At 52.1% G+C, this 24,913-nt stretch overlaps 2 protein-coding genes across 3 annotated transcripts; both read left to right on the top strand.

Moving 5' to 3' along the window:
• Positions 1-906: 906 nt before the first annotated feature.
• HAMP (hepcidin antimicrobial peptide) lies at positions 907-9,526 on the top strand (the record flags this gene model as incomplete). Its single annotated transcript, XM_080908318.1, has 4 exons — positions 907-993; positions 2,272-2,340; positions 2,422-2,525; positions 9,472-9,526. 4 exons carry the CDS (start codon positions 907-909, stop codon positions 9,524-9,526), a joined length of 315 nt encoding a protein of 104 aa, XP_080764444.1.
• Positions 7,533-22,292, top strand: MAG (myelin associated glycoprotein). 2 transcript variants are annotated; one of them, XM_080908910.1, is made up of 12 exons: positions 7,533-7,572; positions 9,472-9,534; positions 10,162-10,234; positions 10,365-10,733; positions 12,717-13,013; positions 13,375-13,632; positions 14,843-15,103; positions 19,993-20,280; positions 20,876-20,972; positions 21,149-21,248; positions 21,510-21,554; positions 22,074-22,196. In XM_080908910.1, the coding sequence occupies exons 3-11, from the start codon at positions 10,189-10,191 to the stop codon at positions 21,540-21,542; spliced, it is 1,749 nt and encodes a 582-aa protein (XP_080765036.1). In that variant the 5' UTR covers positions 7,533-7,572; positions 9,472-9,534; positions 10,162-10,188; the 3' UTR covers positions 21,543-21,554; positions 22,074-22,196. The 2 variants fall into 2 exon arrangements, with proteins under 2 accessions (XP_080765036.1, XP_080765035.1); XM_080908909.1 differs by lacking the exon at positions 21,510-21,554 and having other exon boundaries at positions 22,074-22,292.
• The last annotated feature ends 2,621 nt before the right edge of the window (positions 22,293-24,913 follow it).

Here is a 24,913-nt window from a genome sequence, read left to right on the forward strand (position 1 = left end):
GGTAGACATGGTCAGCTCCTGCTCAGCCAAGTCCCTCATGCCGCTATGTCCACTGTGTCGCCTGTGCTTAGAGTAACAGATCATCAAGCCAGACCCCTGTGGTCAGCGACTGGAAGGCAACTTCAAGTGTAAACACTGATAGAGCCCAGGAGGAAGCAGGCAGCCACTTAGAGGCCAGGGAGCACCAGCTGTTAATACAAAAGTGAGCGGGCACTGGTGTTAAAGATGCAGAATCGGTGTACTTGCTGGCATGTGAGACCAGTGCATTAGTTCATATGCCAGCCTGTGAAATTGGCTCTGGCCATAAATAATGTCTGCTGCCCCTATAGGCAGAAGGTGACACAACATGACAGCTCCATCATACGGTCTTCACGTTGGACACTCGGTGCATAGTTGGGGCTGACACTGACCCAAACTCCTGGGCATCTCTCCGATCTCTTGGCCACTGTGCCTAACTCATGCTGGGATGCACCCTGCGCCCGTGTACCCCATTGCTGGGTCCTGAGGAGCCCCATGAGTGACAGTCATCCTGAGGACACCGATAGGTGTGAGAGGCACAGCGCTAACACTGATCCACTCGATGTTTAGGGGAAGAGAGGGGGATTTTTCTGACAGCCATGGGGTGAGGTCACAGGTGGCTAGCTGAAGGTTTGTTGTCTGTGGCTGTGTCTGCCCCACCTCTGGATGCACCTCTGCTGGCTGAGAGTGACATAACCTCGTCCCCCGTCACTGTGTTCCCGCTTATCTTACCCGCCTGTTTGGCGCCACGTTCTTCTTGGAAATGAGTCAGGGCAAAAGGGAGGGAGCTCAGGTGACCCTCCTCCCACTGGTCCCATAAAAGGGACTGGGACTGGACCCTAGACACCAGCTCAAGTCCTTAGACTGCACAGCAGGACGGAAGACGCGATGGCACTAAGCACTCGGATCCAGGCTGCCTGTCTCCTGCTTCTCCTCCTCACCAGCCTGAGCAGCGGCACCTTTCTCCGTCAGCAGGTGAGCAGACCAGACCAGAGCCAGGTCCCAGGGAGGCAGGGCTCCTCAGCGCCGAGGAATTAGGACAGCTCAACCATGATGGCAGCTGTTGACAAGACAAGGTGGTCCTTAGTGGAAGGGCTGAGAAGCTACATGGGTGTCGTTGAAAAGCCACTTTTGTCATCCTACTGTGGGAAATGGACAGGAGGAATATGGTGGGAGCCAGTCAAAATGTTCCTCCTGCTGTCCCATCCTGGTCAGGGCTTTCCTCAAGCAGCCTTTAAGTGACTTTTCAGTAAAGATTCCTTGTGGCTAGCACAAAGACAACTCTCATGAAAAAGGACCAGAGGTGGGGCTAAGAGGCTGTCAGCCACGCAGTGTTTCTATAAGAAAATGATACAGAAGGGCCTGGAGAGTTGGTTAGCTGTTCAGAACACTTCATGCTTATGCAGAGGACCAAGGGTCAGTTCCTGCCACCCATATAGTGGTTCACAACCATCCTTAACTCTAGTTCCAGGGTATCTGACGCCTTTTGACCCAGATGCTCATTCAGCACTAGGCATGCATATAGTATGCATACATACATGCGAGCAAAATACTCACACATAAATCTGTAAGGAAGAAAACAGAAAATGAACCGGGAACCAGGCTGCCTCTCACAGCCTACCGCCCCACAAGGAAATAGTACAGAACCAAGTTTGGTGTGGGTACTCCAAAGGTGGAACCGGATGGACCTGGGGTTCACAGTCATTCCTGGCTTTTCTGGCTACCCAGAAAGTTCATTACCAACCTGGGCTATATAAAACCCTGCCCCTACCCCCCCCCCAAAACAAACCTACTAGATTTGTGCCTTGGAACTGAAACCGCGGAGTGAGCTCTCAGGGCAATCACAAGACCCTTGGGGACTGTAGTCTGATAAGTGGAGCTGGTATCGGGAGTAAGGAGAGACCACGGAGGTTCTGCTGTGCCAAGCTTTGTGGACAGCTGCGCAGAGGATGACTCTCGAACTGCTCAGAGTCAGGAGGAAAAGCCGCAGTCCACCTGACGGTGCTGAAAGTCAGTGTGCTACGTGGGACCAGGTTATAAGAGCTAAGAGGCAGGGAGACCTGTCGGGAGTGTTCAGCAGAGTACAAAGAAATGGAATATCCAAGCAACAGTGGGGGAAGACAGGGAAGTAGGGTCCCTTCTAGGAATTCCGTCTAAGCACAGGTCTCTAAGACCCTGGAGAGGAAGCTGGCAGAGAGTCCGAAAGCTATTTTGGGGACTCCACAATACTTAGTACCTCTTTTGTTTTCACAGATGAGACAGACGACAGCACTGCAGCCTTGGCACAGGACAGAAAGCAGGACGGACAACAGTGACAATGCGGTAAGAGCATCTGGGACTCCCTCCCTGATCCCGCCTCTTCCGTGCCCTGACCAGACCGCTCACCTCTCTTTCTTTCCACAGCTCCTGATGCAGACGCGAAGGAAGCGAGACACCAACTTCCCCATATGCGTCTTCTGCTGTAGATGCTGTAAAAACCTCTCCTCCTGTGGCATCTGTTGCGTTTCGTAACATAGAGGGGTCAAGTCCTGGCCTCTCAACACCCCAGCCTCTCCTCGGCCCCACTTATTTATTCCTTCTCTCTCCCAGCAATGGCCACAGAATAAAGATGGTGATTTTATTTCCAAGCTATTGTGTCTGGTTTTTATTGTTTTTTTTTTTTAAAAAAAAACTTTTTCTTTTTCTTTGCCAAAGATACGGACTTGTTGCAAGCCCCTGTCATCCAGAGACAGACACTAGGTGGGATATACAGGTTTATGTACATTGAGTCTGATAGAAAGCTGGGCAAAGCGTTTCTTGTCTGTTCTTCACTTTGTTTTCTACTTCAAAAAATCCGGAGTTTATGTAGCAACCCAGGAAAAAAGCTGAAAAGACCTTCCTCAGTGTTTTTCTTTCTTTCTTCTTAATTTTTTAAAAGTGTGTGTGTGTGTGTGTGTGTGTGTGTGTGTGTGTGTTGATTGTGAACACATATAACAGCCAGCATAGCCCCAGCTGGTACGAAACTTGCTTTGTTGAATTCACAGAGGTTTCCTGCTTCTGTCTCCTGGGTCTTTAGATTAAAGGTGTGTGCTAGAGCTGGAGGGATGGATCAGTGGTTAGAGCACTGACTTCTCTCCCAGAGGTCCTGATTTCAAATCCCAGCAACCACATGGTGGCTCACAACCATCTGTAATGGGATCTGATACCCTCTTCTGGTGCATCTGAAGACAGCAACAGTGTACTTATTATTATATAATAAATAAAAATCTTTAAAAAAAAAAAAAAGAGGCATGTGCTTTATCTACCATATCCACCAGTCAATCTTTTATTTATTTATTTATTTATTTATTTATGTTTAATTCTGTGTGTGTGTTTCTGGGGTTTTATTTTTTTGTTGTTGTTTGTTTGTTTTTGAGACAGGGTCTCTCACTGAACCTGGAGCTCACTGATTTCCCATAAACTGTCTGACCAGCAAGTCTCTAGGACCCATCTGTCTGTCACACCAGCCTAGAACGTGGGCACTCCCGCTCAGCTTGCACAGCAAGGACTACCCACTGAGCCATCCTTCCAGCCTGATTGCTCTACTTTGAACAGGGACACGAATGCATGAGTCATAATTCCCCACTGTCTCAGCTCTGACCGTTTCAACAGCCCTAATGATGAGGGAGGACATGGGTCGCTTGGCCTCCGTTGGATCCCGGAAGGGACATAATAGTCTAGACACAAGGTCCCCTGGGAGCTGGCCGCCATGTCCTGAGGAAGGCAGGGAAGGGCATCTGATTTTGTCAAGACAGACTGGAAACGTTTTTTGTGAGATATACTAATACTTTAAATATTGGCAGCAAATCTGGGTATGGCAAGTTCCAGTAGCAGTAACAATAAGAAGTTCTTTCAGCAAAGTGCCCTCTCTCTCCCAAGAACTGGGTAATTAAAAACAGGCCTCACACAGAACAGCCCGATACTTACACAACCGACGTATACCCTGAGCCAAGAGACGTACATTTGTTTGTTTGTTGTAGACAGGGTCTTGTGTAGTCTAACCTGGACTTGCACTCTCTAAGTAGCCAAGGGTGACCTTGAAGTTCTGATCCTCCTGCCGCTACCTCCTGAGTTCTGGGATTATAAACCCGCTTTCATGAAGTGCTGCGAGGCACACGTAAGGCCTTGTGATTTCTAGCAGCGGCTTTACCACCTCTAGTCCTATGTCTTTATCCCGGGTTTATGTTTAAGACAGGTTCTCCCTCTATATTTAGCCCAGGCTATACTAGAACTCACTACGTAGCTCAAGTTGACTTCTAAAAACTTGCTGTAATGCTCCTGCCTCAGGCCGGCTAGAACTTTAAACCTCTATCTGTAGGACAAACTTAACCAAACTAGAAGCCAGCAGCAACCTCATCCACCACAACCTTTTACCTCAGAGACACTAAGAGGCTGGTCATCAGAGGAAGCTGAAAAGAACGCAGACACCACACCACACCACACCCCCCCACGCACACTATTTTACGACCTTGAAACTTAGATTCAATGGAATCCTGGTTTCTCTGGTTAGCTTCACTGTTTAACGTAACAAAAACAGGACACTGTAAAACCAAAGGCACTGATGACAAGTCTGATAGGGTTGAGTTGAGGAACAAGGAACAAACTCAGTACTGCAGAAGCAAACCCTCCCCCATGGTGACAATGACGTCATAGCCCCTGATTTTCACACACACACACACACACACACACACACACACTTCCTGGCTTGCCCTTTCACACTCTTCAGAAGACCCCTCTCCCTCACCTACAGTTTTAGGGTGTGACTTGGAGTATTTCAGAAGGAAAGGCACTCCATAGAAGCCAGTCACTCCTGGGCAAATTCCGGTCACTGCCTGGCTTTGGAGTGGCAGGTCTTTACGGAGGGTAACAGTTACGGTGACATCATTACGGTAGGTCCTAATCTGATATGGTTGATGTCTTGGCAGAAGCGGATTTGAACCAAAACACAGCCAGATAGAACCAAGGGCAAACAGTCAAACCTCCAAGTCCAAGGTTGAGGAGGGGCTGGGGGAAGGGCAGGAGCAGATCCTCCCCTCAAAGCACAGAAGGACGGAACCCTGCTGCCACTTGATTCTGAAATTGACATTGAAGCCTGAAAGGATGTGTCGTAACACATTCTAGTTTGCACATTTGTCCCCAACCCTTGCAGACCGAATACCTGCTTTCTTGAAGGCACCAGCTGATTTGTGTACCAGGTAGCTCTCTTACCTACCTCCCCTCTCCTCTCAGCCTATCCGATACACTCTTATAGGTAGGCCCCTCCTAATCCCCTGACTCAGTCACAGACTCTTAGTGCCCCTGTGTCCCCTCCCCAGGGTCTGCCTCTAGTTTATACCTGGAACCAACATATTGCCCACCCTACACAGAAACCCCAGCTCAGTGAGTCCGGTGTGTTTGGACATCTGTGGCACAGGGCACCTCAGAATCTTCACATTCACCCTCAAAGTCCAGGCACCAGGTCCCTCTCTTCTCCGGAAGCCAGGCTTTCAAGCTCCACCCCACTTTCAATGGACCATTGTCTCAGACTGGGAAAGGCACGGGCAGAGTCTGACATCATGAAGCCTGAGGTGGGGGTGTCACTGTCCCCAGCCCCAGTCTTCAGGACTCCTGATCCACTCCCTGGTCTAAGGGATTTCCCTGCCCTCACTGCTGGAAGAAAGGACCCTCCCACCCCCAAGCCCTGCTCTGGCCTCTGCAGTCTGGTGGACCTGCTCTGTGTGTCCTGCTGCCTCTAACACCCCATCCACCTCACAAAGCCCATTCCTAATTCAGGATGACTGAGGATTCCACACCCACAGGGTCCTCATCCATCTCAGAAAGCCCCTGTGGCCCACGCACAAGCTTTAAAGACCCCCCCAAGCAAATGCGCAGGCAGGCTGCAGTGGGAAGCCTGCTCTCTGAGCTCCAAGCTCGATGGGTAGGCAGGGACAAGACAGCATCCCCAGGGCAGGGTGGCCAGCTTCAGTCATGTTGAGTTCTATAGAAAGGACAGTTCTGAAATGGAAAGGCAGGGACCAGACACAGTGGCACACATCTATAATATCAGCACTGTGGAGACTTAGCCATGTCGTTTGTATTCGGGGCTAGCCTGAGCTGCATGGTAAGCTGGAGGCCAGCCTGCACTACATAAAGAGAATCAACGAATTAAGAAGGGGGGCAGGGGGGAATGGGTCAGCAAGATGGCTCAGAGAGTAAGAGTATCAATGTCAAGCCTGATGACCCGAGTTAGATCCCTGGGGCCTACAAGATGAAAGGAGAGAACTGAGGTACATTTGCAAAGCCACACATGGATGAGAGAGAGAGAGAGAGAGAGAGAGAGAGAGAAAGAGAGAGAGAGAGAGAGGGAGAGAAAGAGAGAGAGAGAGAGAGGGAGGGAGGGAGGGAGGGAAGGAGGGAGAGAGAGAGAGAGGGAGAGAGAGAGAGAGAGAAGGAAGGAAGCAAGAGAGAAAGAAGGAGGCTAGAGAGTTGGCTTAATAAGTCAAAGCACTGACTGATCTCTCACAGGACCTGGGTTCAAGTCCCGGCACTTACATGGTGGCTCACAACCATCTGTAACTCCAGATCCAGGGGTTCTGATGCCCTCATCTGACTTCCATGAGCATTAGGTCTGAAAGTGGTGCACAGACAAACATGCAGGCAAAACCACCCATATACATAGCATACACAAATCAAAAATGGGGAAATCAATAAATGTAGTTTTTTAAGAGGGGGAGCCGTTGGCTCCAGAGCTAAGCACCGTGTTTCTGGGAAGAGCAGGCTGGGGTCTGCAGGATGGCGTGGGGACAGCTTTCTAGGAATTAGGGTTAAGGGTGACATATCTGAGTCCCAGGGTGTCACAGGGCATTAGAAGAATAGAAAAGAGCACTTATTTTCTGTTTAACAGGTGGGGACAGACTCAGGACAACATAGAGTCCCCCATTCTCACCAAGGGAAGGCTGTGGTCCAAGGACATTTCAGAGGACAAGAAGTGTCAAGGAGAAAACAGACCAGGAGGGGAAGCATGGTGGGGGGGTGGGGGTGGGGGGAGTGGTGGGTGATTCTCAGCGTGGTAGAGGTGGTGCTGGAACCAAACTAGGAGAGGGTGTGCTTCCTCTTCCTGGCAACCAGTCTCTACCTGTCTCTTGGGACCAAGGTCACAATGTTGCCACCAATTCCTAGAGGACAACAGGTTTCACCTTTCAGCCTGGAACTTTCAGAAAGATGAGGCCACTCCTCCCTCCCCCGACTCCCACATTAGGGTGTATATTAATGGAGGAAGGGGAGGAGCAAGGCAGACCCCCATCTTCTCTAGGAAGGAGCAAGTAGGACCCAGGCGTCAGGCTGCCCAGTCCTAGTCCTAGCCCTGTGGTGACAAGGGCCCCTTTGTGCCCCCCTCCCCCGGGGGCAGGGAGGAGCTGGGCCCTGGAGGCAGGCGGCCCCTGGCACCCGGGGGGCAGAGGAGGGGTTGGCAAGTGGGGGCCTAGACCCTGGGAGGCCAAGGGACTGTAAGCCCGGCCAGGCCAGCAGAGCAGAGGGTGCAGAAGCCAGACCATCCAAGTGAGTACCGAGGCAGAGCGGGCCAGGGCAAATCACCCCCAGGGGGTTGGGAGCACTGATCACCAGGGCTGGTGCAAGGCCAGGTATGCCAAGGAGCAGAGGAGTGCCACTGTGAACCAAAGCAACCAAAGATCTTAGTGGAGGCAGTGGGGGGGCGGGGAGGACAGAGACAGCAATGGGGCCTTGAGAAGAAGAGACAGAAAGGACAAGGGGACCTCATGAATGGTGGAAGCACCAGCAAGGCCACCTCCCCTGCAGTTTGCAAAATTGGGAGAGATGAGACAGGGGATTGGATTGGGGGGAAGGGGAGGGTCAGAGCCATCGGGCACTGGAATCCACCATGTGGATGTGGGTGAGGCGAGCAGTCTGTGAACACCTGGGCACACAGTGAGGGTGACAGTGTGCGTGCCCACCTCCCCGTGTAGCCTTCTGTATGAGTGTTCCACAACTCCCCATTGTACTTCACTGAGACTAGGTAGGTGTGTTTTCCCCACCCCCACACCACCCTTCGATTCGGTTTTGTTTGTTGAAATAGGGCCACTCAGTCCAGGCTAACCTCTACCTTGTTAATGGAGCCAAAGCTGGTTTTGAACTCCCGGTCCTGCTGCCCTGCCTTCCTAAGTTCAGGAGTGACGAGTGACAGGCGTGCAGTCACTGCTCCCGGCTTCCCTGATGGAAACTTAACGTGCTGTCGATGTGGGATCTGTTTGTCTTGCGGATATTAGCCTTGTGATTCTTTAGAGAGCTTCAAATCATTGTCCTAGCTGAGGTTGCTCGGGCATACACACCATGATCAGAATTTGTCCCAGAGGAGAATGCACCCTGTGCATGACTTTGTCATCCATCTGTTGTGCTGAATTGATTGGTCCTTACCTCTGGGAATCTCCCGTTCCTTCCGGTCCCAGGTGCCAGGGCCACACGTGCCCTGTGCTCATAGATGTGTCTAGGTGGAGTTCTCTGTGGTCCCACCTCAGTGTGTGCAGGTTCTTGTGACTTGCACACTTGCAATCAGGACAGCGGGAGCCATGACTGCCCAAGTGTGCGTGTCCAAGACTGAGGGGCAGTCAGGTGGTCTCTGCACAGCTTGTTCCCGGATGCTTCTCTGTAGACACGGGTGTCTCAGGATAGGGGTGTGTCCTCATGGGTCTCCAAATCCCCATTCTGTAAGTCTGTTCTTGCTGGCTGTCACATTTCCTACTAGCGTTTGCATGTTTCTGAGCATGCATGCGTCTGCATCTGTGGGAAGAGGGCAGCCAAGGCCGGGAAAAGCAGCTACTTCAAAATCCTGGCTCTAGTCCCCAGTCGACCCACAGGGCCGCAGGGGCCAAGGGGCCGTCACCTCTGGCTCCTCCTGGCCCCTTGCAGAGCCCAGTCGGGAGCAACCAATCTCACTCACACTCCACCTACCCCCAGGAGGTCCCTAGGATAGAGCACCCACACCCCCAAAGGAACAGGGCTCTTTTGTATTGGCTACTGGCCTCTGGTGAGGGTGGGGACACCCTGGGCCTGCTGCGGGTGGGAGAGGGCGGCAGGAATTCACACGGCACGCTGGGAATGCTGATGTTGTGAAACCCAGTCATTGATGGGGCTGGGTCCTTGCCTGCCACCCCCAGGCCCCATCTGCTCCTTCCCTGTCCTCACCACTCACTGTTCCCCTCATCTCAGACCTACCATTCCCTTCCTTCCCCATGGCTCTCCCACGCCCCAGCTTGGGGGGGGGGGGGTGTCGTGGTGGTACAGTATCTTTGAAGCTGTGTGGGAACATCCTGTGTATCCATGGGTACCAGAGACCACAGGGATGTTCTTACAACACAGACACCACCCATAGTATACATGAAAGAACAGGGGGGTGGGCACTGAGGCTTTCACCCCGTAACCCCTGTCTGACTTGTGTTCTAGGTTGACTGGCCACTTCAAGTGGAATCAGGAGACATTCCGAACTCAGGGAGACTGAGGTGAGGGGTAAGATACCCATGTTTTCTTTATCTGACCTCGGTGAGGGGTGCTCTCTGAGAGGCAAAGACATAGGAATGCTTACTTAGATCGCTACTAACGTGCCATTGCCATTCGGGGACAGCACAGCATGGCTGCTAAGTCTGCAGACCAGCTATGTAACCTTGGGCAAGCTCTGTACCCTCTGGACACACAGTAATTGCACCCACCTCAGAGACACCAGAGTTGGAACACCGTTGCCACTTGAGCTACGAGAATGACAGACAGGAGACAAACAGATCCCTAAACGATCTAACTGCCCATTTCAGAACAGTGGTGGCATCCATTATTAGACATATCTATTAGAGATGTCTGCAGCTAAAGGCAGGGGACAACTGGGGCCCGTGTTTGAGCTGGGGTGACTTTGGGAAGCTTGCTTAACTTCCCCCGGGGGGCCTGGTTTCAAGTCTGGGGGCTGCATCTGGCTTGCAGCACCCAGCTCTGACTAACAGAACGTGGGACTGTTGAAGAATGGGACACTGAAGCCTGGCTTTTAAAAATGACAGCAGCTAACCTTGACCCAGCGTCCCCTGCCCCCAACACCACCCCCCATCATCCTGTGGCCTTCTGAAAAACCGTCCTCTTGTTCCTCTCCAGCCCTAGCTCACTCACTTGCTGGACAAGATGATATTCCTCACCACCCTGCCGCTGTTTTGGATAATGATCTCAGGTAACTGCTGGAGAGCCTTGTCCCCTGTCCCCGCACCCCACATTCCAGGCCAGTGGCCCACCATGGGAACTGTTGGAGATAATGGGGTGGGCTCTGTCCGTCAGCTTCTGTGCTTCCTGCCCACCTACAGCTTCTCGAGGGGGCCACTGGGGTGCCTGGATGCCTTCATCCATCTCAGCCTTCGAGGGCACGTGTGTCTCCATCCCCTGCCGTTTTGACTTCCCGGATGAGCTCAGACCGGCTGTGGTCCATGGTGTCTGGTATTTCAATAGTCCCTACCCCAAGAACTACCCACCAGTGGTCTTCAAGTCCCGCACACAAGTGGTCCATGAGAGCTTCCAGGGCCGCAGCCGCCTGTTGGGAGACCTGGGCCTACGAAACTGCACCCTGCTTCTGAGCACGCTGAGCCCGGAGCTGGGAGGAAAATACTATTTCCGAGGTGACCTGGGCGGCTACAACCAGTACACCTTCTCGGAGCACAGTGTCCTGGACATCATCAGTGAGTCGGGTCCCCCAGGGTTGGGTGGGCTCCAAGGGGCTGCAGCAATAGAGGGAGGGGCAGGTGGCTGTCCTCAGCATCTGGGCCACCAGCTCTGGATGACAGAGCCAGAAAAGGGCAATTTAGCTGGTTGCAAACCCCATGGACTACATGGATGGCAAACATAAACAAAGCAAGCCCTAAGTGGTCTGGCTGACCTTACTCTTCTAGAGATATCTAGAGCTAAAGACAGGGGTCTGGAGTCGGTTAGGGACGAGGCTTCCAGATGCCTGCTTTAGTTGGGTGACTTTGGGTACCTTAATTTCGTTCTTTGGCCCTTGGTTTCCCATTCACTGCCAGCAGGTGAATGGTTTTAAGGCCGGGAGCTGTTCCCAGCCTCAGATCTAAGCTCTGGCTGGTTGAGGCAGGACGTCTGCTGCGCAGGCTTGCAGTAGGACACTGGAAGTTTGGAGCTGACAGTTGAATTCTTGCACTTGCTTTGCATGGTTTCATTCCTAATAAGACAGCGGTGGGGGAGGATATCACGAGATGGCTCAGTGGGTAACGGTGCTTTGCCCCCAAGTCTGACAACCCAGATCTGATAACTGGAACTCATATGGGAATGGTGGAAAAAGAGAAACAACTGCTCTAGGTTGTCCTCTGACCTCCACAGGACACGCACATGCCCACATGTATCCACACACACACACACACACACACACACACACACACAAATAAATGTAAATAAGATGAAGGAAGAAACAAAGACAGACAGACAGAGAAAAAGAAGAAATAAAAGACAGGGTCTGGTGCATAAACCTTATTTCCAGCTTCTTTGAGGGCTGACACAGAAAGACTACAAGCCTAGCTGGGATACTGAGTTGGTTGAGGCCAGCTTTAAGAACTTAATAAGACCCTCAAAATTAAGAGTAACCAGAGGGATGAGGGGATGAGGATGTATCAGGTCCAAGGGCTAATCCTCAAAACCAGGGGTGGGGGTGGGGGGTCAGAAAAAAAAGGCAGGAAGCTGTGGCCGGGTTTGGAAATTGAATAGAGGTCCCTGCCCAGCCTCAGGGACTCTCACTGTCTGGTTTCAGAGAGGCAGCCCTAGTTAGAGACCTTAGATTAAGTTCCCTAGCAGCCTTTGGTCTTTGTGAGTAGGCACACTACAGCCCTGCTGTGGAAAAAGACCACATCACACACCACACGCTCAGCACACCATAGTATTCATGGATCACACACCCCCCCAAACCGCGCACACACACCCACAAAACACGCAGCTCCCCACCCCGATAACATACCTGTCTTAGCTTGCTTTCTCTTGCCGTGGTAAACACAGTAACCAAAAGCAACAAGGTAGGACGGGGGTGGGGGGTGGGGGGGGTTTCAGTTAACACTCAGATCGGAGTCCATCGCTGAGGGGCGGGGCGGGGACTCAAGGCATGAACCTGGAGGTGCGAACTGAACACCGCAGAGAAATGTTACTTCCTGGCTTACTCCTCAGTCTCACATTCAACAGCTTGTCTTACACTTTCCAGGACCTCATGGCTCGAAACGGCACTGCCCCACAATGGCTAAATCCTCCATCAATCACTGGCTCCACAGACTTACTGTGCGAGCCCATCTGATAGACCATGTTCTCAATTGAGGTTCAATCTTTTCACATGACTCTAGGTGACACAAACCCAAACAGGACAATATCACATACATACACATCACACCCTGACAACTGTCCCTCCTCCCCAACCCAGCGGCCCACGAAGGTAGGGGATATGTACAGGGACCGCAGAGGAACTTAGTGAATTTCCATATGTCACAGAAGCAACCTGATAGGCTGTGTAAAATGCTTGGTGTGTGTGTTAGGGGTTGGGGGTGGGGGAGGGCGGTGACAAACACCTAGAAATTCAAGGGGATAAGGTCCCAGGAATGGAGCCGGATAGGAGGGTATGACCACAGCCTGAGACTGCTTCCAGAACCCTCTTTTTTTTTCCTCCTCGTACACAGACACTCCCAACATCGTGGTGCCCCCGGAAGTGGTGGCAGGAACAGAAGTGGAGGTCAGCTGCATGGTGCCGGACAACTGCCCAGAACTGCGCCCAGAGCTGAGCTGGCTGGGTCACGAGGGGCTGGGGGAGCCCACTGTGCTGGGTCGGCTGCGTGAGGAAGAAGGCACCTGGGTGCAGGTGTCGCTGCTACACTTCGTGCCCACTAGAGAGGCCAACGGCCACCGTCTGGGCTGTCAGGCTGCCTTCCCCAACACCACCTTGCAGTTCGAGGGTTACGCCAGTCTGGACGTCAAGTGTGAGCCTGGGTGCGGGTTGTAGCAGGGGCGGGGACTGGAAGAGACCGGGCAGGGAGTGGCTGGATAGGGAGACTGTGGGCGGGGCTTAGATGGGTAGGAGTTGGGGGCGGGGCCCTGCTGGTGGGTGGTGTACTGGGGCGGGGCCGGTCTGGAGGGTGGCACCTGGAGGGAGGGGCTTGGGGCGGAGCCTACGCTGGTGGAGTTAACTTAGGTCTGGTGCGTGGGTCCTGGAGGGGTAGGACCCAGAAAAGGGACCTGGAAGGTGCGACCTGGGGACGGGGCCTGGGCTTGTGGAGCTGTCCTAGATTTGATGCACCCATCTATCAGTCCGCTGACCCTTCGCCTTATTCCGGGCCTCAGACCCCCCAGTGATTGTGGAGATGAATACCTCTGTGGAGGCCATTGAGGGCTCCCACGTCAGCCTGCTCTGTGGGGCTGACAGCAACCCGCCACCGCTGCTGACTTGGATGCGGGATGGGATGGTGTTAAGGGAGGCAGTTGCTGAGAGCTTGTACCTGGATCTGGAGGACGTGACCCCAGGAGAGGACGGAGTCTATGCTTGCCTGGCGGAGAATGCCTATGGCCAGGACAACCGTACCGTGGAGCTGAGCGTCATGTGTGAGTCTCCACCCGGGGCATCCAGACACCCCTGCAGGGAACAGACACTTGGAAAGGCTTCACTCAGAGGAACTACTAGCCTTAAACAACAGGAACTCCCTTGCATTTTGCAGCCGTAGTTTAATGGAAGGGCTGAGGATACCCTAAGCATCAATCAGCTTCACTGAGCGGACCTGGTTGTAATAGGAGACAGACGCTGTCGGAGCAGGTCCCTTAACTGATAATCGAACACAGGCCATTCATGCATGTATTCATTCATTCATTCACAAATATGTATTGAGGCACCGTGCCCAGCGTTGAGGAAAATAAAAGACAGTTGCAGCCAGTGTTTACTCACTCAGCTCTCTCTGAATGGCATCCCTTACGCCTCCTGTTCAGCTCCCAGAAGCCTCCCCTCACCGTCCTAATTGGAACCATGACCACCCAGTTCCTCTTTCCTAAGCTTTCTTTTTTTCTTTCCCATAGCAGAAAACGTATTTTATGTCCTTACACAGCATCTTTCCATAAGCCTTGATCAGCTAGAATAGTTCTTGTCAGTTGCCAGGGTTTTGTCCCAGGTGGGATGATCAACCTTATTCTATGAGGCCGGAATTATTACGCCCATTTTTAAGATGGGAAAAATGAGTCCCAGCGTTAAGACACAGGGTCTGCGTAGCTTGGATGGGGTAGGTAGTGCCAGCATCCAAAGACAAGCTCCCAGACCCCACACGTAATTCCAACGTTCAGGATAAGGCAGGAGGATTGATTGTCATGAGTTCAAGGTCAGTCTGGACTATAGAATGAAGTAAAAGGTCAGCTAGGTTTATGTGGCAGAGCCTGTGCCAAAAATAAATGGACAAATAAACAAACAGCGTTAAAAAAGGGAAATAGAACGATAATTCATGTAAGTAAGACTGCCAGGACTGGATGGGACTGTCCAGGGTCACATTTGCTGGTGGGGGTTGGACAGCAAATGAGCAGTTTCCATGGGTTCTGATTTTTTTTTTTTTTTTTTTTTTTTGGAGGCTTGTGACTGACTTTTTTTCATTTTAAGTAATTTATTTTTTTATTTTATAATGTGCACTGGTGTTCTGCCTACATGCATGAGGGTGTCAGATCTTGGATTTACAGTCATGAGCCGCTCTGTGGGTGCTGAGCATTGAACCCCGGTCTTCTTAACCTCTGAGCCATCTCTCCAGCCACAGGGTTCTGATGTTTTGCCTTCCCGCAGATGCACCTTGGAAGCCCACAGTGAATGGGACGGTGGTGGCCGTAGAGGGGGAGACTGTCTCCATCCTGTGTTCCACCCAGAGCAACCCAGACCCCATTCTCACCATCTTCAAGGAGAAGCAGATCCTGGCCACGGTCATCTATGAGAGCCAGCTGCAGCTGGAACTCCCTGCAGTGACGCCCGAAGATGATGGGGAGTACTGGTGTGTAGCTGAGAACCAGTACGGTCAGAGAGCCACCGCCTTCAACCTGTCTGTGGAGTGTGAGTGCCCCTCCCACCCTGCTTCTACCAGTGGCTCCATGGGGACACCTGGGTGACTGGGAGGTGCCCATACATCCCAGCCAGGGTCATCTTTGTCCCTGATAAGACTGGGGAACAGGCAGGGAGCTGGATCCTTACTAATAATCTTCCATTGAGAACACCACGTTCCCGTGTCCTGGGAGTGGAAGGAGCTTTGGACCAAAGGGGTTCAGGATCCTGTGGTCATTGCTCTTCTATAGAATTAAGAAGAGGTAACTCTGGTATTTGTCCCTTGGAGAGCATTGCTAGGTAGCAGATGTTGTTGGATGTGCTATATGCGGAGACCTATTTCACCTTCATTCCACCAATACCCTCTTTACAGAGAAGGAAACCGAGGCTCAGGGGAATTAGGACACTTGCCCAAGGTCACATGGCTAAAAAGTAGCAGGTTTTTGAGAATCAGACCCAGGCGATCTGGCTCTGCTCTGCAAGGCTTAGCGCTGATCACCCTGAATTCATGCGCTGAGCCATTGCTGTGTGCTTCTGAGAGGTGGGGGATGGGACCAAGGAGATGCCAAGCTTATTAGCAGACATAGCACAGTCAGAGGAGTGGTAAGGACAAATATATACGCTAATGTCCTAGGAAATGAAAACAATTATACATTGCCAACTAGCACCTGGCCTGAGCTCTCTATAGACCACTCTGTCTACGTCACGCAAACCTGCTCCTGGGCTCACTACAGGTGGCAGCAGCTAAGTTCCAGTTTTTACTTCTTCGTGCTTTCTAAGAATTTCCAAACAAAGAGTGCTATCTCCTCGTTTCCAATACCCGGGGCTTCCTTCCCAGCCTTGCCTGTCTTACAGCACTGACCTCTTAACTGTACCTCTTACATTGCTGCCAATGGAACCCAGGGCTTTATGTGTGTGAGGCAGGGGCTCTACCCCTGAGCCACGCCCCCAGCCCCACTGAGCCACGCCCCCAGCCCCTCTGAGCCACGCCCCCAACCCCTCACTGGGGGATTCTAGGCAGGGGCTCTACCCCTGAGCCACGCCCCCAGCCCCTCACTGGGGGATTCTAGGCAGGGGCTTACCTCTGAGCCACGCCCCCAGCCCCTCACTGGGGGATTCTAGGCAGGGGCTCTACCCCTGAGCCACGCCCCCAGCCCCTCACTGGGGGATTCTAGGCAGGGGCTCTACCCCTGAGCCACGCCCCCAACCCCTCACTGGGGGATTCTAGGCAGGGGCTCTACCACTGAGCCACGCCCCCAGCCACTGAGCCACGCCCCCAGCCCCTCACTGGGGGATTCTAGGCAGGAGCTCTGCCACTGAGCCACGCCCCCAGCCCCTCACTGGGGGATTCTAGGCAGGGGCTCTACCTCTGAGCCACGCTCCCAGCCCCTCACTGGGGGATTCTAGGCAGGGGCTCTACCACTGAGCCACACACTCGGTCCCAGCTCCTTTTCTGCAAAAGGAGATGACAAAAACACCTCATGAGTAAGATGGCTGTAAGGATGAAAGGAACATGTCCTACGAATTCTTAGATATCTTTGTCTTGTCCCATTGGCCCTTCCTTGGAACTCAAGTGGGTGTTTGTCACTGCAGCCAAAGATTTGTCTGCTTTCTTCTCTATGCAGAGGTAAATACTTGTCTGAAATGATAAGCATTTCATACCTGTCTTTGGAGTCCCATTGCCTCTTAAGATTTATGATTTTTATGTATTAGTGTTCTATCTGCATATACACCTGCATGCCAGAAGAGGCCATTGGATCACATTATAGCCAACCATGAGCTGCCATGTGGTTGCTGGGAATTAAATTCAGGGGCTCCGGAAGAAGTCTGGAGTCCCATAGCCTCTTGTGAGCTAATGGCCCCTCCCACTTTTCCGGGGGCCAGGAAGGTAGCTCCATTGATAGAGTGCTTACCTGGCATGCATGAAGCCTGGGTTCCATCCACCAGGGTGCACAAGCCCCACGTGATGGTATACACCCCAAATCCATCAGTCAGGAGGTGGAGACAGAAGGATCAGAAATTACCCTTGGTTACCAGGGAGCCTGGGGCCAGCCTGGATGTCTTAATTGTGTGTGTGTTGATGACAAGTTGTTCATACTCTCACGAAAACAGCTTAGGGGAGAGGTGTTTATTTCCCTCCTCTCCCCAGGCTGCAGCCCATCACTTTGGGGATATCATGTTGATAGGAACTTGAAGGAGCCGGTTACATCACATCCACAGCCAATAGTGAAGTGAGCAGTAAGCTAATGCCAAGCTCAGCTTTCTCTGCCTTTCACTGGGTGGGGGTGGGGTGGGGGGTGGGGTGGGGGGTGTGAACTAGTGTTGCTCACACTCAGGGCAGGTTTTCCCTCCTTAACCCAATTAAAAAAAAAAAAAAAATCCCTCTGGCATGCCCACAGACCAGCCTAATCTGGACAGTCCCTCACTGAGACTCCCTTCCCACAATGCTGAAGATTATTAGCACCACGACACTGGGGGGGACCCTGGACTCTGACTCCGAAAACCCAAAACCCCAAACCAAAAGTTCCCCTCGCACACTTTCACTTCTCCATCTTGAAGGCTCACTGGCCACATTCAGCCAGTAGATGGCAGAGTTGGAATGCCAAAGCCGGGCACCCCCAAACTCCCCATTCTTTGAATCTTGTCAAGGGGTGGTATATTTCTTCTGCAACCTCTGGGAAGCTGGAAAGATACTGACTACACACACAGGCAGGGCACCAGCACTCGGGCATCTGGTGTGGACGCTTGTCACCAGTATGTTGGTTGTGATGTCCTGAGTGGGAGTGGTTAAGAAATGTTCTAGAATCATCTTTTTAGTTTAGATCGGCATTCCTCTGGGCTGAGCTAATTGCTCACCAGTAGAGCAAGCAAGGTGCATGCATGCTGCCTGTCTGCTTTAGCTTTGCAGAGACATGCACCAAGGTTCCAGCCGGAGCTACCCAGCCCTGGTGCACATTTATCTGCTCCTGGGATCTGCTGCCCACCATTGTTACTGGCGCATTCCTCTGGGCTTAAAAATGGATACTCAGTGACCTGATCATTTTTTCGCCTCCATGGGCAGAATTGGGTCAGAATCCGCTCAGTATGTGGTCTAGAACCAGCAGAGAGGTGTCGGATAGCTTAAGACTGATAAAGAACATAGTTTTAAAAGCACAAGTGGGGGAGGGAGGTGGCTGGGGGGGGGGTTATGTGCTTCTGTACAAACATGAGGGCCTGAATTCAAATCCTATGCACCATGTTCAAAGAAATGTGTACCTATAACCCTGGTACTGGGAGCAGAGACAGGAGGATTCCAGAGACTGCTCAGTGGCTAGCCAGTTGGTGAGCTCCAGTATTAGAGACGCTGCCTCAGAATGCAAGTGGAAAATGATAGAGAAATGCATCCAGTGCCACTCTGACACGCACATATGCGTTTACCCATGAATGCACAACTGCACATAACTGCACATATATCACAACTCTCTCTCAAACACACACACACACACACACACACACACACAAATACATCATTTAGCTGGGCATGGTGGCTCAAGCCCATAAGTCCAGCCCTTGGGAGACAGAAAACCACAGAGAGTTCTGGGCTATTCAGAGTTCTATAACAAGACCCTGTCTCCAAAACAAGCTAACCAAAAGCACCGCTCAGTGTTCTAATGCAGCATCTATTCTGGGGAGATGAAGGACAGACATCCGTTCTACATGTATAACCAAAGCTATGAGAGCAGGAGAGGGGTGTTGGTGATAATGAAGAAGGGAACCAAGATTCAAGGGGTCCCCAGGTGAGGAAGCAAGTTGGGGGACATCCTCGGGGCCAGGGTAGAAGGAAGGAACTTGCCAAAGGAGGCTGTAGCTTGGATGGGTCACACGGGTTCCTTCTGGAAAACATGACTCCAGCCATCATGATCAGAGGCCATGACTAAAGTTACAGATGGTACAGATGAGAAAACACAGCTGTTATGTCCCATATTGAGGCTGGAGTCAATCCCAAAAGCAGAGGCAGGAGAGTTTCTCACAAGGAGCATCCCAAGTCCCAGGGCTAATATGGATTGGGATTCCAAAGAAGAAAGAATCCTTGGGACCAGGCATGGTGGCATACGCCTTCAACCCCAACACTTGGGAGGCAGAGGCAGGTGGATCGTTGTGAGTTCAAGGCCAACTTGGTCTATAGAGCGAGTTCCAGAACAGCCAGGGCTACACAGAGAAAGCCTCTCTCCAACCCCAAAGGGGTTGCAGGGCAGGGAGTGGAGAAAGAAAGAAAAAATAGAATCCTTGGATGGCACACTGGTGTATGTCGGATGTCACACTGGTGTATGTCGGATGTCACAGTGACCCGTGTAAGGTACCTATTAGGAGAGCTTGTGTGCAGAGGGGACTGTGACATCCTCATCAGGCACAGAGTGAGAAATGAGTGCCCTTCTGAGGTCCTGCCATTTTGAATTTAAGTCTGTCTCTTGAATCCCCTTATGACTGTCCCCAAGCATAGGGGCCCTGGTGATGTGTAAGAGTGTAAGGATGTTGGCTTAGGCTGATGGGTTTGTTTGAGACGGGGGTCTCACTATGTAGCCCTGGCTAGCCTGGAACTCTCTAAGTAGATGAGGCTGGCCTTGAACTCACAGAGATCCACCTGCCTCCGCCTCACCAGTACTGGGATTAAAGGTGTGCATACACTCTTACACCCAGTGCTGGCCAGTGCATTACAGTGTTTAGGATATCTAACCACCTTAGCCGGGCTCATGTCGCTGCAGGGTTGTATTCGGACTGAACAAACAACAGCAAGTGGGCAGGGTTACAAAGTGGTTGGGGGTTCCAGGTTTCTGAGTCAGGACCCATAGAGAGCGATCTCATCCACCGGGCCTGGCCCCTACCAAGGAGTCCTGGTCTGAGCCTTGGTTTTAATCTTGCAGTTGCTCCCATAATCCTGCTGGAGTCACACTGTGCAGCGGCCAGAGACACCGTGCAGTGCCTGTGTGTGGTAAAATCCAACCCGGAACCCTCTGTGGCCTTCGAGCTGCCTTCCCGAAACGTGACCGTGAATGAGACAGAGAGGGAGTTTGTGTACTCAGAGCGCAGTGGTCTCCTGCTCACCAGCATCCTCACGCTCCGGGGTCAGGCTCAAGCTCCGCCCCGCGTCATTTGTACCTCCAGGAACCTCTATGGCGCCCAGAGCCTTGAGCTGCCTTTCCAGGGAGCACGTGAGTGATGTGATCTGGGGATGGGAGCCACAGGAAGGAAGAGGAGGGTCCCTCTTGGATCCGCCACACCCCTATTCCTACTACTGATCCAACCACTGAGCATGGACCAGCTATATAGACTGATAGAAGAGCGAAAGATGTTATCTAGACTTGTCATACCAACTACGTGGAAGGCTGAGTTTTGAGCCTGTTTAGGAAACTTAGTAAGACAGGAATTGGGGGCGTGGCTCAGTGAGTGGTAGAGCCCCTGCCTAGAATCCTCCAGTGAGGGGCTGGGGGCGTGGCTCAGTGGTAGAGCCCCTGCCTAGAATCCCCCTGTGAGGGGCTGGGGGCGTGGCTCAGTGGTAGAGCCCCTGCCTAGAATCCCCCAGTGAGGGGCTGGGGCCCATGGGTCAAGCATTTCCTTACTACTTAGGAGGCCATGGGTTTAACCCCAGTACTTAAAAAAGAAAATAAATAAACCCTCAATTTGTAACCGAAGAATAGAGGTTGCCTAAAAAATTGGGCTCTTACTCCCCGGGGTTTCCTGAGAACCCAGGCACCCTCATGCCTACCAATAGGCCTGAGGGCTCCTGGTCCCATTCTCTATCCCTAGACCGACTGATGTGGGCTAAAATCGGTCCTGTGGGTGCTGTGGTTGCCTTTGCCATCCTGATTGCTATTGTGTGTTACATCACCCAGACAAGAAGAAAGTGAGTGTCCGCCAGTCTGATCTAGGGACAGTGGGCTGGGAGGAGAATGTGGAAGGCTGGGGTGAACACGGAAGCGCGGGAGCGCTGGAAGTGGGGAAGAGAGGAAGCCATTCGGGTGTGTGGAGAGGGTTCCCCGGGAGACCCCGGTAAAACTGATGTTTCATGCCTCCCTGTAGAAAGAACGTCACAGAGAACCCCAGCTTCTCAGGGGGAGACAACCCTCACGTCCTCTACAGCCCCGAATTCCGAATCTCTGGGGCACCTGATAAGTATGAGGTGAGGGCCACACCCCTGTGGCTCCCAGTTAGCTTGGGAAAGACAGACTGGCAAGGTTGCTAAGGGTAGGGATGGGGCGAAAGGGAGGCCAACTGGCAAGGTTGCTAAGGCTAAGGGATGGGTGGGTGTTTGTAGGGCTGGACTGGGGTTGGGGTTTGGGAAGGAGGCCTCTCACTGAAGGGCAGGAGGGTTGAGGGGGTGGGGCCTGGATAGTCCCGCCCTTCCTGCCTGTGCCTGTGACTGCATTTCCTTCTTCAATAGTCCAGAGAGGTCTCTACCCGGGATTGTCACTGAGAGCCCCAGGAGGTAGGTTCCGGGGGCCTCAGTGTGCCAGCCTCCAGGCCCTAGGTGGGCCTCGGGTTGGTGTGCATGTATGTATGTCTGAGGCACTCTTTGGTTAATCCCAGCCTTGCTCAGCAGCCCTGGCCTTGTCTACTCTGTTCCTTCGCTGATCCTTTTTTTCCCCTGTCTGTGGCCATTGCGCTATTGTGTGTCCAAATGCTGGTGGGGTGGGAGTCAGGAGTAGAGAGCCAGAGAAGTGAAGAAATCTAGAGAGGTGTTCTGGGTTCCATCATTCATGCGCCCCTAAAGTCATTTTCTCAAAGACCTCTTCTTGGAACCTGAGATTCCCGGTTAGCAATGAGAGAGGTTGGTTTTACTGGTATCAGCACTTGCGAAGCCCCCCACTCCAACCCCTAAGTGAGACTCAGTTTCTGTGGAGCTCCCTGAGCTGGTGGCCCCTGAGAAAAAGGTGCCAGCAGCCCCGTCTTTGCACGCGATAGTCAGAGAGACCCACGCTGACGGGTTGTCTTCTCCTCTCCACAGAGTGAGAAGCGCCTGGGGTCTGAGAGGAGGCTGCTGGGCCTTCGCGGAGAACCCCCAGAACTGGACCTCAGTTATTCCCACTCAGACCTGGGAAAACGACCCATCAAAGACAGCTACACCCTGACAGAGGAGCTGGCTGAGTATGCAGAAATCCGAGTCAAGTGAGGAAGCTGGGGGCTGGCCCTGTGCCCCCCCCATCAGGACCCTCGCTGGCCCCCACTGGCTGTGGGCTCCCTTTCTTTTGAGAGTGGTAGGGGTGGGATGGGGGTGGGAAGGGGCAGGGCAGGAAACAGTGAGGTCCTGGGGGGGTTCTCCCCCCCCCGCGCCTCCCCTCCTTCCCCCACTGCTCTTCCCTGCCAACATTCCGTGCCTGTTACAGCTCCCTCTCCCGTTTCTGTCTGTCCATGTTATTTATTGTTCTCCCTTTCCTGGTCTCCTGTCCCCTTACCTGTCTGTCCCCAGGACCTGTACAAAAGGGACATGAAATAAATGTCCTAATGACAAATGCCAGTCTAGACCCATCCTTTGGAGGGAAGGGGTGTATTGGTAATACTTTTCTCATCGCTGCAGCAAAATACTGGACATAAACACGTTTGTAGTTACTTTCTGTTCCTGGGGGGGGGGGTGATTGCATTACAAGAAGCAACTTAGGGAAGAAAAGTTTTTGTTTTTTTTTTCTCTTCTTTTGGTCTGTCTTTAAAAGATTTATTTATTTCATCTCATACGTGTGTATGTTTTGTGTGCACCATGTCTGGGGCCTGCAGAGCCAGAAGAGGCCATCAGATCTCCCAGAACGGGAGTCACAGACAGTTGCAAGTTATGACACAGGAGCTGGGAATGGAACCAGTGTCCCCTGGAAGAGGAGTGAGTGCTCTTATCCACCGGGCCATCTCTCCAGCCCCAAGGAAGGTTTTCTTTTGACATATGATGCTGGTACAGACTTCATCCTGATAGGAAGACTTGGCAACAGACGTGAAGGCAGGAGCGGGAACCTGGCTGGCCACATTTTCATCTACATTGGGGAAGGAGAAAGAGAGAGGACATTTGCCAGAGAGAACAGGAAGTGGGCTTCACAATTAGCATCCAGAATGAGCACCACCCACTGGGGATCATGTGTCTTAGGCACATGAGCCTATGGGGAAATTCTTTTCTTCAAACCACCCCAGCAACTTATGGGAAAAGGGGGATGTATTGGGGCTCATGGTTTGAGGGTGCAGTCTATCACTGCAGAGAAGTCATGGCCGTGGGACCCTGAGCCGGCCACTCCCATGGCAGCCACAGTTGGGAGACTGATAGAGAACTGCTACTTACTGCCCAGCTCACTTTCCTTGTATTTGGTCCAGGACCACAGCCCACACACACCCTGATGCTCACATTCAGAGTAGGCCTGCCTAGCTCTATTAGACATGTGTCTCCTAGGTGATTCTAAACCCAGGCAAGTGGATAAGGAAGATTAACCATCACAGGGAGTCCGCCATTTTGTTTCTGGGATAATCTGAGTTTTGCCTTTACCTCAGCTGGGCCCTGCATTGGGGCAAGATTCTGAGTGCACACTCAGGCTAAGGGTTGTCACCTAAGGATTATCATCTAAAGACCATCTAAGGATGTTCTTTGGGACTTGGTGGGTTCCCTGCTCCTGTTTCACCCCCTAACACTAGACAGGAGAGAAACAAAGACAGGTGGGAGAGAGGAATTAGGAAAATCCCTGAATCTAATTTCTTTCCTTCTGTTTCTTCTCTGACCACAGCTCATAACAAACCACAACCTACCTTCCTAAATGACCATTCCCCCTCCTCACCTCTCAGGGCCCTAAAATCATGTACCCCCCGAAAAGTTCCCAGAGTTCCAGTCGTCACACAGTTGCAGAAACTATCTGCAGCTGGCTGGCAAAACCACACATCGGGTAGAGCACGAGGCAAATCGTAGTCAGCTGCTGCGGGTGGTCTAAAGCAGCCCACAACCCTACATCTGGGGATTAAAATGAAATCATACACTTATACTTTTTTTTTTTTTTTGCTTGTGTTTTGTTTTGTATTTTTAGGAAACTAAAATTCCAAACTTCTCAAAACTGTCACTACGAGGATCCTCATTTCTGTTTCGGTTATGGTCACATTGGTCACCAGGCGCACTTTCTCAGACTCTCACCAGTTTGGAAGAAATTCAGACCCCACCTTTCCCTGTTGTGGCACATGGATGGCTTTGTTCCCTCACTTCCCCTACCTGTGACCCATGCAGATAAAGTAGGGACCACAGACCCAGCACCTCATGGGTGTATGTTGGCTGCACTGCTGTCCCCGTACCCCCATACTCCACCTCAGACTTTCACCTTTCCAAACAAATATTAGGCCCTATCTGCATACTGAACCCCTTTAGGAAGATGAGGCTGTTGGGAAAAAGGATAAATTCTACCCCCCAAAAAGGGTTAAGAAGGGGTTCTGTAACTCTAATGGGGAGATGCGTACAACCATCTATTCACCCTAGACAGGGCACCCAGAACACACCAAAGGAATGGCCTGACCCCAGCTCAGTGATCCAAGGAACTGACAGTTCCTTGTTAGGTACAGTGGCTGAGCCAAAAACCATTGCATCATTGAGAAACGCGGCCTGAGTGGTGACTCACAAAAGCTGCGTGCCAGAGTCTCTTCTCCCCAACCATTGCCGCTGCTTTATAATCTTGTGGACAGGTCTTATGAATCCAGCAGCATTGGGGATTTGGGAACTTATTAGACAGACGAGTCCCCACCCCCATCCCACACCCCTCCCCAACCACCACAGGATTAAAAAACTGCAGCTGTTTGCAAAAGCTGATGTCCTTGATGTTTGGGGGCGGTCTTAGGTGG

This window comes from Micromys minutus, assembly GCF_963924665.1.
Source record: "Micromys minutus genome assembly, chromosome: 32".
Lineage (NCBI taxonomy): Eukaryota > Metazoa > Chordata > Mammalia > Rodentia > Muridae > Micromys > Micromys minutus.